Source organism: Eurytemora carolleeae, unplaced genomic scaffold (genome assembly GCF_000591075.1).
Source record: "Eurytemora carolleeae unplaced genomic scaffold, Eaff_2.0 scaffold1315, whole genome shotgun sequence".
In the NCBI taxonomy this organism is placed as follows: domain Eukaryota; kingdom Metazoa; phylum Arthropoda; class Copepoda; order Calanoida; family Temoridae; genus Eurytemora; species Eurytemora carolleeae.
This window is the reverse complement of record NW_019397202.1, coordinates 29,371-45,822: the sequence shown is the minus strand read 5'-3', so window position 1 is coordinate 45,822 and position 16,452 is coordinate 29,371. Positions and strand designations below refer to the sequence as shown.

Here is a 16,452-nt window from a genome sequence, read left to right as displayed (position 1 = left end):
TTAAATACACATCAGGTTATTTAAAACATTGCAAACTTTTTTGGCATATTTAAATTGGCATGGTCAATTGCTTTTCAAAAATGTATATTTTTCATTTATTGAACATTTTCTTTTTGCAAACGTTTTTACTTTATAACTTGATTTTGCAAAAGAAAAATCAATTTTTGCAAAATTGCTTATTTTATGGCAGATTCTTAAAGTAGAGCATAAAAACCTTCTAATGGTGTATCATTTATTAAACTTGGGATTAGCATATTCTGGATTTCAAGTACCCCAGCAGGGATAGGGTTAAAAGGGTTTTCTGATCAGGAACTAAAAATGAGATATTCATGATTTCTTATTAAATAGAGGGTCATTTAATAACATGTGTCTCAACAATTTAAGTCTAGAAGAACTCTCAATTGCTCCAGAGGAATGTCTAATTCACAACAGTATCCTTAAATACATACAATTTGTCACTCCTTAAATAAAGGGGCACTTTATCAAACAAAGTGTGCTGAGTAGTCTTTATTACTTAGCCTACAATTTGTACTATGAGAAACCCTGTATGCATGATAGTTCATGTTTATGAGGACATCAATGAACAAAAATAAAACAATTATTCATGATTCTGTATATTATTAAGCTGACTTGTTTTTAAAGCATTGACTCAATATTTTCTTGGAAGGCAAAGTTCTGAAATAACAAACTCTTTAAGTTTGCAATTCTCAATAAATAAGTCAATATTGTGTCCTCCAGTATTCTTGAAGAGTGAGCTAACAGTAGCGTCTGAACATTATGAGCAAAACGTTAATTTTATATATGAAGGAGTAATTGTTAAAACCCATCTTTTTAGTACTCACATAAAATGGTTGTAGAATATAACAGGAAGGTGTGTTTTGATAGGACAAGGCAAAAATGGGTTTTAAATTCTTACTATTTAGAAGAATTTCCTCACTATTAGTAGAAAAAAATTGCATTTTGAAAAAGTTAGTTTGCTATACAAAATTCTGAGAATAAAAGCATATACCAAAAACTGGGGTTTAAAAATACTGAGTTAAAGTGCTCCTGCAATATATAAAAATAAATTATTATTATTATAGATTTATTTCGTACACAGAGGTAAAATGGTACAATATGATAAGACAAAAACAAGAATAAAGTATAATAGATAAATATAGTTTTTAGTCGGAACGTAAAAAGTTGATCTCATTATCATCAAAGTTGTTTAGAACAAAATTATCTTCTTTTACTTTAAGTAATTCATGAAGAATGGGTAATTTCCATTCTTGGTCTAAAGAAATATGATTGTATATCATATTTTGTTTCAGGCAAAATTTGTTTAGATTTCTAGATTGTACATTACAATCTTGTGCAATAGATTCAAGATTTTTACATAAAACAGTTCTTAAATCCTGTTTACTTAGATCTACTAAATGTCGAATACATAGCTTATGACAATTTGATAAACTGGTCACAAATTGTACAAAATGAGTGCATAAAACTGTTTTAATATGAGGAACATTAGAAATGGGCTCAATGAAATATCTATGGGTTTCTCTTGGTAGATCAAATAAAATATCTTAGAGTAACCAATGATATAATGAGAAGCCTAAATCTCCTGATGTTCCTCTCTGTGTTGGTTTCCTCTAACCTGGCTAAGTTTAACTCTTCTCAAGTACTGAAGTTCATAGATAATCTAGTTAGCCAACAACCTGCACTCCTTAAACCAGGTAAAGGCTTGTAAAAAATGATAAGCTGTTCTTGTCCCATCCACCCCACTCCCTCAACCAGCCACCTAGCCCTGTGTTTTTATCCTTTTGGAAAACAAAAGCACAGCCTGTGCTGCACAGTGCACAGGTCAACACTTTGAGTTAATGATCATCTTCAATACTTAATCTTGATATCCATTTTTAAATTTGGGGAATTATTGCAGAATTCCATAACTTTTATTTACTCCTGCTGACATCTGACAAAGGGATATCTTGGAATGAATTATATTGTTCAGATGAAAAAAGTTACAAAAACCTGTGATTATCATTTTAAACAGTTTTAATTCCTTTAAACATGTTTTATTTTATAGTAATGAACTTGGTTCTCTGTGATGAGAGCGATGAACTAATTGCTGGTGCTCTAGATATGCTTTACACAACACTACCACATCTAAATATCAAACATCTGGGGGTAAATAGTAACTTAAAAAAATTTCAGAGATATGTATCTAGGGCTTCCATTATTCCGAAAAAAAATTCCATTTTGGAAATGGAATGATTCGTATATTTGATCTGTAAAGTGGAATTCTGGAATAACTACAGATCAAATAGAAACTAGAATGTTTACAATTTATGTTACATAGCCCAGATATTTTTCTGGTTTACAGAATGGAAACCAGAAAAATTCCAGTTTCCATTTCATAAAAAGTAAAAATGTTTACAAAGTCTGCTACTGCAGGTTTACATTTCATCAAGATTAAAGGCTATTTCACTATGGGTTTCCCTTTCACCTTAACATTTCATTCAATATTGGAGCAAAACAACCCTCTGAATTAAGGATTGAGGTTAATCAAGGGGCTATGCTACCTGTTCTTTTGGAACATTAACTTTCATCGTTTAACCCCTTAACCCTATTTAGAATTTGTCCTCAATGAAATTAGATGATTCAACAATATTTTTTTGCCAAATTCCAATTCAGGTAAAACATCTTTGGTTGTAACAATTTTTACCACAGATATTCTAGTACATAAAAACTAGGCAAAGATTTTTCAGTTTTCTAAAAGAATTTTTTGAAATTCTAGATATCAAAATTTGTTGCAGTGATATTTTTGATCTTGACTTGCAACAAGCTACCTGTAGAGTCTTGTGAGGTCCCAAACAAATTTAAGCTGTTTTGAGATTTATGAAATAGATAAATATAACACATTAACCGTCAAAATAAAGTAGAAAATTATCTTTCTTTTGTTCTCTTCTGCAATAACAACACTCTTTAAACTGTTGTATGTTATCAGGAAAAGATAAATGTTAATGAGGCCTTTGCCATTTTTGACACATCTCAAGAATGGTTTGTTCCCAGGTAAAAAAAATCTTATTATCCTTGATGTCAGATAGATTAAAAGCTTTGAAGTGGCTGATAGAGTTCTCTTGAGATATAGTTTTACAACACATAATTGGTGCAACTATGTCTCACTGTTTAAGGAATTTGAACTTGATTGATTTTTCATGAGTTTGCAGCTTTCATATTATTAATCTCATCAGAATGCATTAATCCACATCTATTTGTGTCCAACCAATCTAAAGCCCCAAAGCTATTGATCATTTCTCAGGAAAGTACATGTAATCTTCATCTAAATAATAAAGTAAAACACTCCCTAAATTACGAAATCAAAAATTAAAAAAGTTATATGATGGTCAAATATGTGATTTTTTTTGTTAGATATGAGCGATTCTTTGATTAAATATAATCGGTCTTTGGTGTTTATTTATTACTGTGGATATGAGATTCATATGTTCTAGATTTTTGACTTTTTAATATCATTTAATATCAACCTTTGATCTCATGCGTTTAAGGTTTATTATGGAAGGACAAGGAAACAAAAAGTTTCTGGTTAAAAACAATGCTGAACTGTATGAAATCAAAACTTTTAAGGTAAAGCAGGTAAATATTTGCCATTAAATTAGAGAACAATTGAATTTCTTCTTTTATTTAGTCAGTTTCCGACATTGTGGCCTTCCAGTTACCAATAACACCACCTACAGAAGATAACAGGGAAGTTTTCAAAAACCTTTCAATTCAATGGAATACTTTAGCTAACTTGAATTTGAAGAATTGTGTACTTGATATTTAGATAAGATTGAGCTTCATGTATCTTTAAAGAATTGATTTGCATGGCATAACATTGACTGCAGGCTATCCTCCTTCATCTGCTTTGGTCAAGTAAACATTCATTAAACCAGAATTCTCAAAACTCACATTTTTTAACACATGTTTTCTCTAAATTACTCGATAGGATAAAGGATGACAAACTTGAAGGAGGAATTGGAGCAACATTTGACACAATGAGCAAAATTATGAACTTTACATATAAGCCTGTTCCATCAATCGATGGGTTTTTTGGATCTAAAGTAAGAACTTCTGAACATAATTCTTAAATAAATGGTAATTTTATCAATAATCAATTTCTATTTAAAATTTCTTGGGGTAGTTTGGTTGGATGTAATTGTGAATTTAAGAACAATAGAAGATGAACCTTTATACGGTGTTTAACAATTTCTTAATGGATTTAGCAATCAAAAATTTCCATTTCTGTAGCTGTATTGTAGGACTTGTAGAAAACATCTGATAGGTTCCTGGTGGAGTAAAATACGAGGGAAAAACTTCCCTATACAATGGATTGGTGGGAATGTTAGAAAGAGGAGAGGTGGATGTTGCTGTGGCAGATCTTTTTGTTACATTAGATAGAAACCAGGTTGGTTAAGTTGGCAGTTAAGACTTATGATCAACTCTAATCTGCAAAGAAATTATTAAAAGGCTTATTTAGTGTCTAAGGTAAAGCCCACAGATTTAAGATGCAAAAATATTACCTGAGTTTAAAACTAAAGAATGCGCGAATTTTAAGTTCGAGGTTAAAAGTTCTGTAAAATAATGAATAGCCACTTAAATATTAAACTTACTCAATTTTAAATTTGAATTTCCCGGTAAAAATCTGAACCAATCAGAGAAAAGGATTTACGGAGAATATTACATAACCATCGCTAATCAGCTGTTCTTACGTTACTGAAAACAAAACCGTTTTTGGGGTTTACATCCAAAAATTAATTTATCTAAAACGTGAAATTTTTTTAACAAGGTTTTCACTTTTAAATATATCGTTAAGTTGAATGCCGCTTTCTCAGCTGCAGCTGAATGATGATTGAATAATAGACAAATAGGGAAAATGCAGGATTTCAAGATTTTAAACCTGTGTTTAAATTTTAACTCATCGATTTCGGCGAGTTAAATATTTAACCACAGGGTTAAATATTTAACCTCACGGTTAAAGTTCAGGTTTAAATTAAGTCAGAAGTGGCATTTAACCATGAACTTAAAATTTAAGTCAAAACTTTTCGTTCTTTAGTTTTAGACTCTGATCTGAAAACTTTAGAATAAGAAATCCTTAATCCTCATTACTTAATCTGAGTATCCAATGGAAACACTTTTGATTTTCTTCTGAATCCTTTTTTTTCCTACTGTATAAAAGTTACTTTCGATATCAATTACAGATATGATGCTATATCAATTGGACTAATATCTGATTGAACTAAAGTCAGCTGTTCACAAGCAGGCTTTTAGAGCATTTAAACAAATATAATTTTTATCATGTTAATATGAACTCATTAAAAAGCATCTTTTATCACATTTGAGGACTAATTTGAATGTTAGTCTAAATAAACATTTATCCAAAACTTACTTTCATTCAATTGATATGAACCATAAACACCAGAAATGTGCTAAAAAAAACCCTGTTTTTCAAAAGTTAAAGAGCGCATCTTAACAATGCTGATTGGTTGAATATTAAACTTGATCTTGATATCCACCATTCTAAAGTTTTCAGCTCAAGCCATCCATCCCAAGTAATATTAATATAATATAATTTGAATTTATTGCAGTTTTAGATCGTTTCTAGAAAATTGGATTTTGGTATTCCAGGTTGCAGATTTTGGTGGAAGTATTCTTCTTCAGTCAACATTTTGTGTCATGGCCAAACCTGGGACTGATTTGGAGTTAATGGCCTATTTTAAACCATTAAAACCGGTAAACCTAAAAAATTCCTACTGGTTCACAATGTAATACATTGACTATGTTTTTAGATTATTTGGATGTGTGTTTTATGCTCAGCAGCAGGTCTTACTATTTTTCTCTTTATTCTATCCTGCATCTCATACAAGAAAGCTCAGGTAATTATCAACCTTTACTAATGCTTGTCAGAATTGTTAAATGACAACTATTTTTAAATATATCTTCAACAATGCAAAAGATCAAAAGATTGTTAATGTAATCCAAAAATATAACAAATAACAACTACTGAAAAATTATCTGTAAGATCTAATAAAATTAAGTGTTGAAAGGGATAAATAATTTCACACATTTACTATCTGTTTTGTGACCAAATTTTTAATTGGTATCTTTCATATGTTTAAATTTTATATATCCTATATTTAATATATTGTATGGTTTTGTGTTCAAAGAATATACATATATTACAACTTTTGTAACCACTAACCTTCAACAAAATCTGGTTAATTTGAGTTTTTGGAGAAAAAAGGAAATTAAGTGAATTAGAGTTCCCATAACCAAAGTAGGGGGAAAGCTCTCAAAAATAAATACCGCTGCTAATTATTTATGTATTTAATTATATTTATATTTATATGTAGGAAGGGGTTTCTGACATACTGAGCTTCTCTATGAGAACTTTAGGAGCTGTTGAGACCTTCCTTTTGCCTGAACTCAGGTTTGCCTATTTACTTTGGCAATTCAACTTATGTATAAATTGAATTATAGACAAATCTTATCTCTCTAATCTAATATCTGAACAAGTTATAATTCATAAAACATATAAAATATATAAATTATATAAATAAATCATAATAATAAAAGAAAAACCATGAAAAAATATGTTCAGGAATTTTAAAAATTACAATCAAATTGAAATACTAAGTTTTTAGGACCCTTTTCTTCTTCCTAATATCCATACATCCATTATTTATTTATCAACAAACCTAATTCAAATTTTTTATTTTTCAGATTTTTTAGTTTTTAAGACAATTTTTGAATTAAACACAAGTACACTACCTAGCTTTATTGTTTTTGATATTAAAGGTTTATTGGTTTATTATCTAAATCTTGTTAAAGGTTTAAGAAAGCCTAGATAGTATGTATGCTAACCTATCTAGTTCTTGTTTAAGGTTCAATAAAGTCTGGAGAATATGCATGCTAACCTATCAAGTTCTTGTTTAAGGTTTCAGAAAGTCTGGAGAATATGCATGCTGACCTATCTAGTTCTTGTTTAAGGTTTAAGAAAGTCTGGAGAATATGTATGCTGACCTATCTAGTTCTTGGGTTCTTTGTTGTGGAAACTTATAAGGCAGAACTAACATCATATCTTACCAGGCAAAATTGAACAATAAATAATAAATTTGAACATACAAAGTTAGATAGAATATTTGATCCCTTCCATTCAACATTTCATAATTACATTCTGTGTAGGTAGGTTTGTTTGAACTACATTTATTTGATATTTGCCTGGTTTTTTTAATACATTTGTTTCTTGATCACTTGGTTTACTATTTGTATAGTTAGAATTATAATTTCTTCTTATTGTAATTTCAATTGACCTTCCATTACTAGAGATTGATAATGGTTGCTCTTAAACCTTTGTCTAAGCAAAAATGAGGAAATTGATAACATTGTTTTAATTTGGTGGTAGGCAATTATATCAATATAATGAAAACAACTTTTCAACTTTTATTTATATCAAGATTTTAAACAGCATTGATGCAATTAAACTTGGAAACAAAGAGATATAATAAAGTTTCTCTTTAATTTGTTGTAAACTTCTAATTTGAAAAGAGTTTATTAGCTATGAAAACTTAAATAAAAAGTCTTTTTCATTAAATTGATAGAGTTGCCTACCAAAGTATTTAAATTATTTTTATTTTCTTGTAGTAAAACTGCAAAGCTACCAATCCAAAGAATGGAAGATATACTTGGTAAATTAAAATTTTTTGCTTAAAAATGTAAATAGATATTTGTAAAAAATATTATATTTCTTACTTTCTAAGATCTTGATATATTTTTATAAGATACGGATATGAAACTTTCACTTCCATCTGGTTCCTCATTTGTATCTAAACTACAATTTTCAGATCAGGATAGTCAAGCATTGTTTTATTAATTTTACTATTTTCAAGTTTTGAATTTATAACTTTAATGCTTTCATATAAAGGGTATTAGCTTATGACCACTATACAGCAAAGAATAATTAATAATTTTATGCATATTTTGCCTGTAATTGGTTTTAATCTGATAATATTTTATTTTTCTTGTTTTTATAAAAATATTTTATTCCATATCAGTGATAAATTTAAAGAATTAAGGCTATTTAGGCAGTTTTTCAGCGATTGTGGAGTGAAAAGGTAGTTTTTTTTATCTTTTCTAATGAATAAACAATAAACTTACTTTTTCAGAGTTTAAGATAAAACAGATATAACATACAGCTATTAATATTATCAATAGTTACCACGAAAGTTAAATAAAAGTTGAATAGATTTTTTTGAAGAAACAAGTAAAATTAATTAAAATAAAAAACATTTGTTTATTATTAATATTATTAGGTAGCTGATCAAGAATATGGACTGGTAAACTGGTCAGAGGGAGATAGAGACAATATTTTGAAAGCTTTACGAGTAAGAACAGAAATAGTATAAGCTTGTTATTCTTTGTTTTGACAAGTACAAGGAAACATAAATTTATAGAAAAACTAAAAATCTAAAACACGAATTATTATTATCACTCAAGGGGAGTGTAAACTGAAGTAGGTCTCCAATTGTTGAGTGTCATGGATAGGGAACACACTTCAATCTAAAAGTTGCATATGATCCCCGCTGGTACAACATGTACTGTATATAACAATATGCATTCAGTCAGTTGTACCATCCAGTCAGGCTACCCAGCATAGAGTCAATCCAGCTTGTTTTATGTAGCTGGGCAAGATCACAGTGAATATTGAAATAACATATATTGCAGGAATCAACCAGTCCTGCTTCACCATATGGTTTAATATATGATTTGCTGACAGTTCCCCTTTGAAAAAAATTATTTTTAAATTTTGTCCTTTTGACTTTCCTAAACTGTAAGATATAAATGCACAGAAAATAGGTCAAAATGTGTGATTGTTTGCATTAAAGGAAGAAACCTAGTCTGAAAATGGCAAAACAAACAGTTTTGGGCTGCAATTAAATTTAAAAAATGCAGGTAATCATCTTTTATTAAAGTGGGTTTGATTTTTTATTCAATGTAGAAAAAACATTTTTTTAAAAAGACAATTTTTATAGACCTTCTTTGCCAAACAGGGGACCAATCAGCAAAACATCTATCTAATCATATTGTGAGGCGGAGATACTACTTGGGCATGTCTGATTTACAATTATGCCCTTCAAACCTTTGTCTAAACAAGGATGATTTTTTTGTCTGACTTGAGTGCCAAAAAGCATGAGTGCAGAGCTTGTATGTATCAGATAGATCATTTTACAGATGTATGGTCATTAGAGATTACATCTTTATAGCTTAAAACTAAATTTGTTTCAGAATAACTATCTTGTGCTTGGTTATGGAGATGAAGCGGAGAAGTTTATGGGTAACAAGAAACGTTTAAAAACCATTTAAGTTTAAACAAAAGTTGTCTTTATTTTGCAGTTATTTTTATTTGTAAAGTCGTGCAAGGATAAAATGTTCTTTAAAATATTTTTAAAAATTAGAAAATCATAAATTTTTCCTAATTTAAAGATTAACAAAAAATAAGTAAAAATGTAACATGATCAGTACAAACTTTTTTTTGTTACATTGTTACATTAGAAGCTGTACATTATAACTTAAAAATTTAAATTAAATGACTAGGTTATCAGTTATAACAGTGTTTTTTAAGCTATTACTGTCATTAATAACAGTTAAAGCAGTTTTATTTAGCAGTTACTTCAATTATAACTGTTATATTCTAGCTGAATACCCATGTGAGGTTGCTAGGATAGCAGTTGATGCTTCTTTACCATCACAAACTGGAGTTTATCTTCGTAAAAATTCACCATTCACCGCTTTATTCAAGTAAATATTACAAAATATTATTCTTTAGTATTGCTTGTAAAATGTCTAAAAAAATAACCAGAAGCTACTCAGTTTTTAACAGATGAGGTGTTAATGACAATACAAAATTATTTAAATATAACAATCAGTAGGTTTAATTTGTTCATAAGAATAGCTGTTTTCCCTGAAATTCTGATTTTCTAGATAAACATTTTTAACTAAAAATATTATTGTTATTATTGTTATGAAGTATTATTGTTATTGTTATTGTTTTATTAATGTTGTTATTATTATTATTACTGTTATTGTTATTGATATTATTATTATTATTATTATTATTTTTGTTATGATTATTGTTATTTATTCTGGTATAGTCCCTAAAGACTTAATATTTACTAAGAGCTTAATTTTTTTTCAGAAAGCAATTACAAATACTGAAAGAAGCTGGAGTTGTTGATACAATCATAAAAAAGAGTAAAAGGTAAATGTGTTATTTTTTGAGGAAAAAAATAAAAGCAAATTTTAGTTAAAAATAAAGCCCCTTCTCTTTATTTTCACATTTTCTCTTAGTATTTAATTCGCTATTTCTGCGTTACTAAAAGCTTTTTTTGTGAAATAACTACATTTTATCAAAATAAGTAGTTACACAAATATTCCATTGCATTTTATTTTGGCACAAACCCTGGCATAAATCAAAAGCTCAGGACAAAAGATTTTTAACTTTCCAATAAATTCTTAATTCTTAAATTCTGCTAAAACATTATAGCACTGAAAAAAATAGGTGTCAAAATTTTCAGGTAGCAGTTTGTTCTTAGCTAATTACTGAATGTTCTGTTAAATTATCAGTTTTTCTGTTTTTTCTTAAAGTTACAATTTATTATTAATATTGTATTAACAGTGTCAATGTTCAATATTTTAGAAACTGTTATTTTATGTATTAAATTACAATAAAATGTATTGAATAATGTAAAAATATCACCTGAGTGGGAAAAAGCATTCAAAACACTCAACAACTCATACTTATTTACTGTCAGTTTCATGTAATCTTAAGCCACAATAGTCGCCATTGTTTATTTACAAAATACATCCAATCAATATTTCATTATTTTTCATGAACATTCATTTTAGTTTGTAAGCAATTTCAAAATTAACAGTTTTTTAGTTTAACCGCATTTTACTGTTAATTTTCTATAATGTACCCAGTCCTGGTCGAAAGTATATAGATTTTATTAAGATTATCAAGTACAATAGGTCACAATGAGATATTGGCCAAGTAATGAATGATGACGTCATTGGTGTCAAATATGACACAGTTCTAACCCGTTTTTTAGTGGTATTAAATAAAAAAAGAATAAGAAAAGAATAGAAATAAACTAGTTTCACTGAAAACACTTGATAGTCTAAATTTATCACCATTATTGAATATTCTGTCTGACAATGAACATTTGATTGTCACCATGTGCCATAAATACTGCTGTTTTGATAAATATGTATAAACTAGAACTGAAAATTTAAAAGATTATTGTTGAACAAAACTCCACACAAGTTTCCTTTTTGGGATCTGTGCATTTGTTTAGAGTTACATTAAGAAATAAAAAATAAAAAAAGATAATTTAAAACAGCTACAAAACTTAATGTTGAGATGTCTACACTATTGCCAGACCCCATTTCAGAAACCTGGTTTTCGAAACTTGTGTACCATACCCTGTCTTCAGTTTTGGGCTCAGTGTCACCGTTGTATATACTTATTTTACTTAATAATCTAATTGAATAAATAGATATTATTTGTTTGAATTTTAGGGGAACTCTTGAATCTGCTACTTGTAATAATTCTAATCTAATACTTGGGTTCCAGGTAGGATAGAATTCTAATCTAATACTTGGGTTCCAGGTAGAATAGAATTTTAATCTAATACTTGGGTTCCAGGAAGGATAGAATTCTAATCTAACACTTGGGTTCCAGGTAGGACAGAATTCTAATCTAATACATGGGTTCTAGGTAGGATAGAATTCTAATCTAATTCTTGAGTTCCAGATAGGATAAAATTCTAGTCTAATACTAGGGTTCCAGGTAGGATAGAATTATAATCTAATGCTTGATTCCAGATAGGATAGAATTCTAGTCTAATACTAGGGTTCCAATAGGAAAGAATTCTAGTCTAATACTAGGGTTCCAATAGGAAAGAATTCTAGTCTAATACTATTAGGGTTCCAATAGGAAAGAATTCTAGTCTAATACTAGGGTTCCAATAGGAAAGAATTCTAGTCTAATATAGGGTTCCAATAGGAAAGAATTCTAGTCTAATACTAGGGTTCCAATAGGAAAGAATTCTAGTCTAATACTGGGGTTCCAGGTAGGATAGAATTCTAGTCTAATACTAGGGTTCCAGGTAGGATAGAATTCTAGTCTAATACTGGGGTTCCAGGTAGGATAATATTGGCATCGTTCTAATTTCAACTTTTAAACAGTCTAGGTTTTTTGACGTTTTTTTAAGTGACTCTCTTTCTTGCAAAGAGGGGAATCCCGATTAACAATGGTACCCCTTAAACTTTTGACTGATTATCGAGGATAAAGAACTCCCTGGTTTAGTTCTAAAATAATGTTAAAATTGCCTACGATGCAGCTGATATTACTTATATACTTTAATATTCTCGAATATTCTCTAAGTCCAACATGTGTAGTTTTAAAGATTTTGAATGCAAATATTTTGTCTGCGACTTCTTAAAAAAAACGATTAACGTTACATGAATATAAAACAGCTTTCAAACAAATGGTTCAATAACTAGAAACGCTTCATTTGAGAAATATAAGCATAAGTCCGTCATCCTTAATCAGTAAATGGTTAGATGGGTACTGTGCACATGATGTGAATAGAACATGTCACTCTACAAATAGAGGGTCACTAGAAATTACGCATTTTAAAATTGTATCTGTCTATCTCATCATCCAATCATAATCCTGAAAGCATTGATCAACAGTAAACGGAATTGTATACTTCTACTGCCATAACTGTTTTCAAATTATAGAATTGTTAAATTTAGAATTTTGTTAAAATACTTTTATGAAAATGTGTATTTCTGTACTGTTTATTCATAGCATTACAAACAGTTTTGATTTTACAGTTTTGTTTATTTTTAGAGTACAGTTTTCCTGTTTGTTGTGATAGGTGTTGGTATTCTCTTCTCCACTTTTATTTTTATCTTGGAAACAATTATATCTACTTTGCAGCCTTATATAACTTAGCTATTACATGGTTGTATATATAACCTAGCTATTACATGGTTGTATATATAACCTTGCTATTACATGGTTTTATATATAACCTAGCTATTACATGGTTATATATATAACCTAGCTATTACATGGTTGTATATATAACCTAGCTATTACATGGTTGTATATATAACCTAGCTATTACATGGTTGTATATATAACCTAGCTATTACATGGTTGTATATATAACCTTGCTATTACATGGTTATATATATAACCTAGCTATTACATGGTTATATATATAAACTAGCTATTACATGTTTATATATATGAACTAGCTATTACATGGTTAAATTTATAACCCAGCTATTACATTGGTTATATATATAACCTAGCTATTACATGGTTATATATATAAACTAGCTATTATATGGTTGTATATATAACCTAGCTATTACATGGTTAAATTTATTACTCAGCTTTTATATGGTTATATATATATAAACTAGCTATTACATGGTTGTATAATTAACCTAGCTATTACATGGTTAAATTTATTACCCAGCTATTACATGGTTATATATATATAACCTAGCTATTACATGGTTAAATTTATTACCCAGCTATTACATGGTTATATATATATAAACTAGTTATTACATGGTTATAATTTAACCTAGCTATTACATGGTTAAATTTATTACCCAGCTATTACATGGCTGTATATATAACCTAGCTATTACATGTTTAAATATATAACCCAGCTATTACATGGTTATGTATACAACCTAGATATTACATGGTTATATATATTTAACCTAGCTATATACATGGTTATATATATAACCTAGCTATAACATGGTTGTATATATAACCTAGCTATTACATGGTTAAATTTATTACCCAGCTATTACATGGTTATATATATAACCTAGCTATTACATGGTTGTATATAACCTAGCTATTACATGGTTAAATATATAACCCAGCTATTACATGGTTAAATATATAACCCAGCTATTACATGGGTATATATATATATAACCTAGCTATTACATGGTTGTATATATAACCTAGCTATTACATGGTTAAATTTATTACCCAGCTATTACAAGGTTTTATATATATAACCTAGCTATTACATGGTTGTATATATAACCTAGCTCTTACATGGTTAAATTTATTACCCAGCTATTTCATGGTTATATATATAACCTAGATATTACATGGTTATATATATTTAACCTAGCTATATACATGGTTATATATATAACCTAGCTATTACATGGTTGTATATATAACCTAGATATTACATGGTTGTATATTAAAACCTAGCTTTTACATGGTCATATATATATAACCTAGCTATTACATGGTTATATATATAACCTTGCTATATACATGGCTATATATATTTAACCTAGCTATTACATGGTTATATATATAACCTAGCTATTACATGGATTAAACCTAGCTATTACATGGTTGTATATATATAACCTAGCTATTACATGCTGTAAAGTAAAGTAAAAAATTATCTATTTATGAAATATAACAAAAACATACAAAATAAAGTGTTTCAGGAGAAAATATTTAAAAACCTCTAAAAGTAGAGGTTGTGGGAATATTTCCCCCCAATTATAAAAAAATATAAAAATAGAAATAAAAGGAAAAGGAAAGGAAAGGATAAGGAAAGTTACATATTTATTGTTTACACTATATTTAAATTAGTGGTGGATTGTTAGTATTTTTCGACGATGAACTAACAACTTTTGGAAATAAAAATTAAAGATTTATTTGTAATGTTAAAAAAAAGTAAAAAAAAAAGCTTTATGGAGTGTGAAAAAGATATAGGTTCAATGAAAAACGGGCATTTTTAAGCATCTGTTTAATTCGCGCTGATTTTTGACATTCTTTATGTTTGATTATATCTTTTACTCTTTTTAATCTTTTTATTCTTTGTTTGTAAAATCTTCTTTGGTCTCTTCGATTCTTTTGCAAACATAGCATTTGTATTAAAACATTTGTTCTGCTGATAAAATCTTCTATTAAATTCTGTTTAAAATTCGAAATAAGATTGATATTTGAAAGCTTAGAAAAGTGTCGTTTATTTTCATACAATATTTTAGGGAAATTGTGCATTCCAATATTAGTAGATTTAACCTAATTTGTTTAACCTAGCTATATACATGGTTGTATATATATATATAACCAAGCTATTACATCGTTATATATATAACCTAGCTATATACATGGCTATATATATTTAACCTAGCTATTACATGGTTTAGAATGAGACTTTAAAGGGACTGCAAACGTTAATTCCATTTACATTGTGTTGCGCTATCTACTCTTAAAAGTTTCTCCTGACCAATAATGCATGATATTTGCATTTCTATTCCAGAAGCTTCTATTTTATATCCATGCCAAAAAATTATGGAGAAATTTGTCAGGATTAATTACACTTTAATCTAGCAAAATGGCAATATCTTCTGGTATAAAAATACCGTTGTAAGTCGCCCATGCCCTGCTTAAAAAGGAATTATAACAAGAGTCCCCCAACTGAAGGTTTATTTTGGTTATTTTACAAATACAGTAAATACGGAAACCATAAATGTAAATGAAAAGACTAAATAGAAGTCCTACAGTCGTCTCCAAGTCGAAAGTCTCTTTCTTTATATGAATAGCTTTTAAGTATAATTGCCTCTTTTATTTTGAATGACTGAAAATATTTTTTGATGAATTTGTGTAATAAAATATTTTAAAAAACTTTCCTTTACTTTATTATGAAAAATATCTTGCACAGAAAGTTGTTGGTTCAAACCGAACCCAATATTATTAAAGTAAGGCCGACAAAGTTGGTAACGCTCTAAGTAAAGAACCTTGCTACAAAATTGAATAATTATTTTTTATTGTTCTAATTGGGGAACAATCTCTTAACAAAAGTCCATTTCCACCCTGAAAGACAATTAAGCAACCTATTGTGTATTTAATTAAAAATCAACTTATAAATTGAAATTAGTCTCTGTGTGTTCCTTGCTTTTAAACTACTGTGTATTTATTATGTTTGAGTCTAACACTTCCTTTTCCACAGTTTATGGGTCTAAATTTGGCAAAAATCACTTCAGTGTTTTAATTTCTGTCAAATTTCTGTAATTTCAAGTATAACCATTAATTGAAAGAGCGATGTCTGATCAATTAAAAATAAATCATTAAATAAATATTTCTTTGAGAAATATAAAAGTTAATTGTGGATTTCTGTTTTAGAAAGGTAATGAAAGAAATTTTGAGAATTCAGCACTTTTCAAGCTTGAGATAATACAAAATTGTTTGAGTCACAATTTATTAAGATTAAAAATGAATAAATATATATTTGTAGGTGACATTTACAGGCCAAACATTTATAAGACTAAATATTTTTATTTTCC

At 28.5% G+C, this 16,452-nt stretch overlaps 1 protein-coding gene across 3 annotated transcripts; it reads left to right on the top strand.

Moving 5' to 3' along the window:
• The first annotated feature begins 1,300 nt into the window (after positions 1–1,300).
• LOC111712705 (glutamate receptor 1) lies at positions 1,301–13,523 on the top strand. 3 transcript variants are annotated; one of them, XM_023487395.1, is made up of 22 exons: positions 1,301–1,712; positions 2,063–2,163; positions 2,611–2,670; positions 2,984–3,048; positions 3,543–3,630; positions 3,683–3,741; positions 3,850–3,909; positions 3,983–4,097; positions 4,319–4,441; positions 5,662–5,766; positions 5,823–5,909; positions 6,387–6,463; positions 7,024–7,122; positions 7,678–7,721; positions 7,815–7,882; positions 8,118–8,147; positions 8,346–8,417; positions 9,319–9,367; positions 9,729–9,831; positions 10,229–10,291; positions 11,611–11,665; positions 12,950–13,523. In XM_023487395.1, exons 1-22 carry the CDS (start codon positions 1,583–1,585, stop codon positions 13,052–13,054), a joined length of 1,758 nt encoding a protein of 585 aa, XP_023343163.1. In that variant the 5' UTR covers positions 1,301–1,582; the 3' UTR covers positions 13,055–13,523. The 3 variants fall into 3 exon arrangements, with proteins under 3 accessions (XP_023343163.1, XP_023343166.1, XP_023343165.1); XM_023487397.1 differs by having other exon boundaries at positions 1,302–1,712; positions 3,543–3,621; positions 12,950–13,522; XM_023487398.1 differs by lacking the exons at positions 10,229–10,291; positions 11,611–11,665; positions 12,950–13,523 and having other exon boundaries at positions 9,754–9,808.
• The last annotated feature ends 2,929 nt before the right edge of the window (positions 13,524–16,452 follow it).

Bases quoted from the DNA above. Each gene is read 5' to 3' on its own strand.
- LOC111712705 (XM_023487395.1), top strand. From the start codon at position 1,583: ATGAGAAGCCTAAATCTCCTGATGTTCCTCTCTGTGTTGGTTTCCTCT. The intron at 7,883-8,117 runs GATAGTCAAGCA...AAGGCTATTTAG, and splicing joins AACTACAATTTTCAGATCAG to GCAGTTTTTCAGCGATTGTG. The intron at 10,292-11,610 runs GTAAATGTGTTA...TTTGAATTTTAG, and splicing joins ATCATAAAAAAGAGTAAAAG to GGGAACTCTTGAATCTGCTA.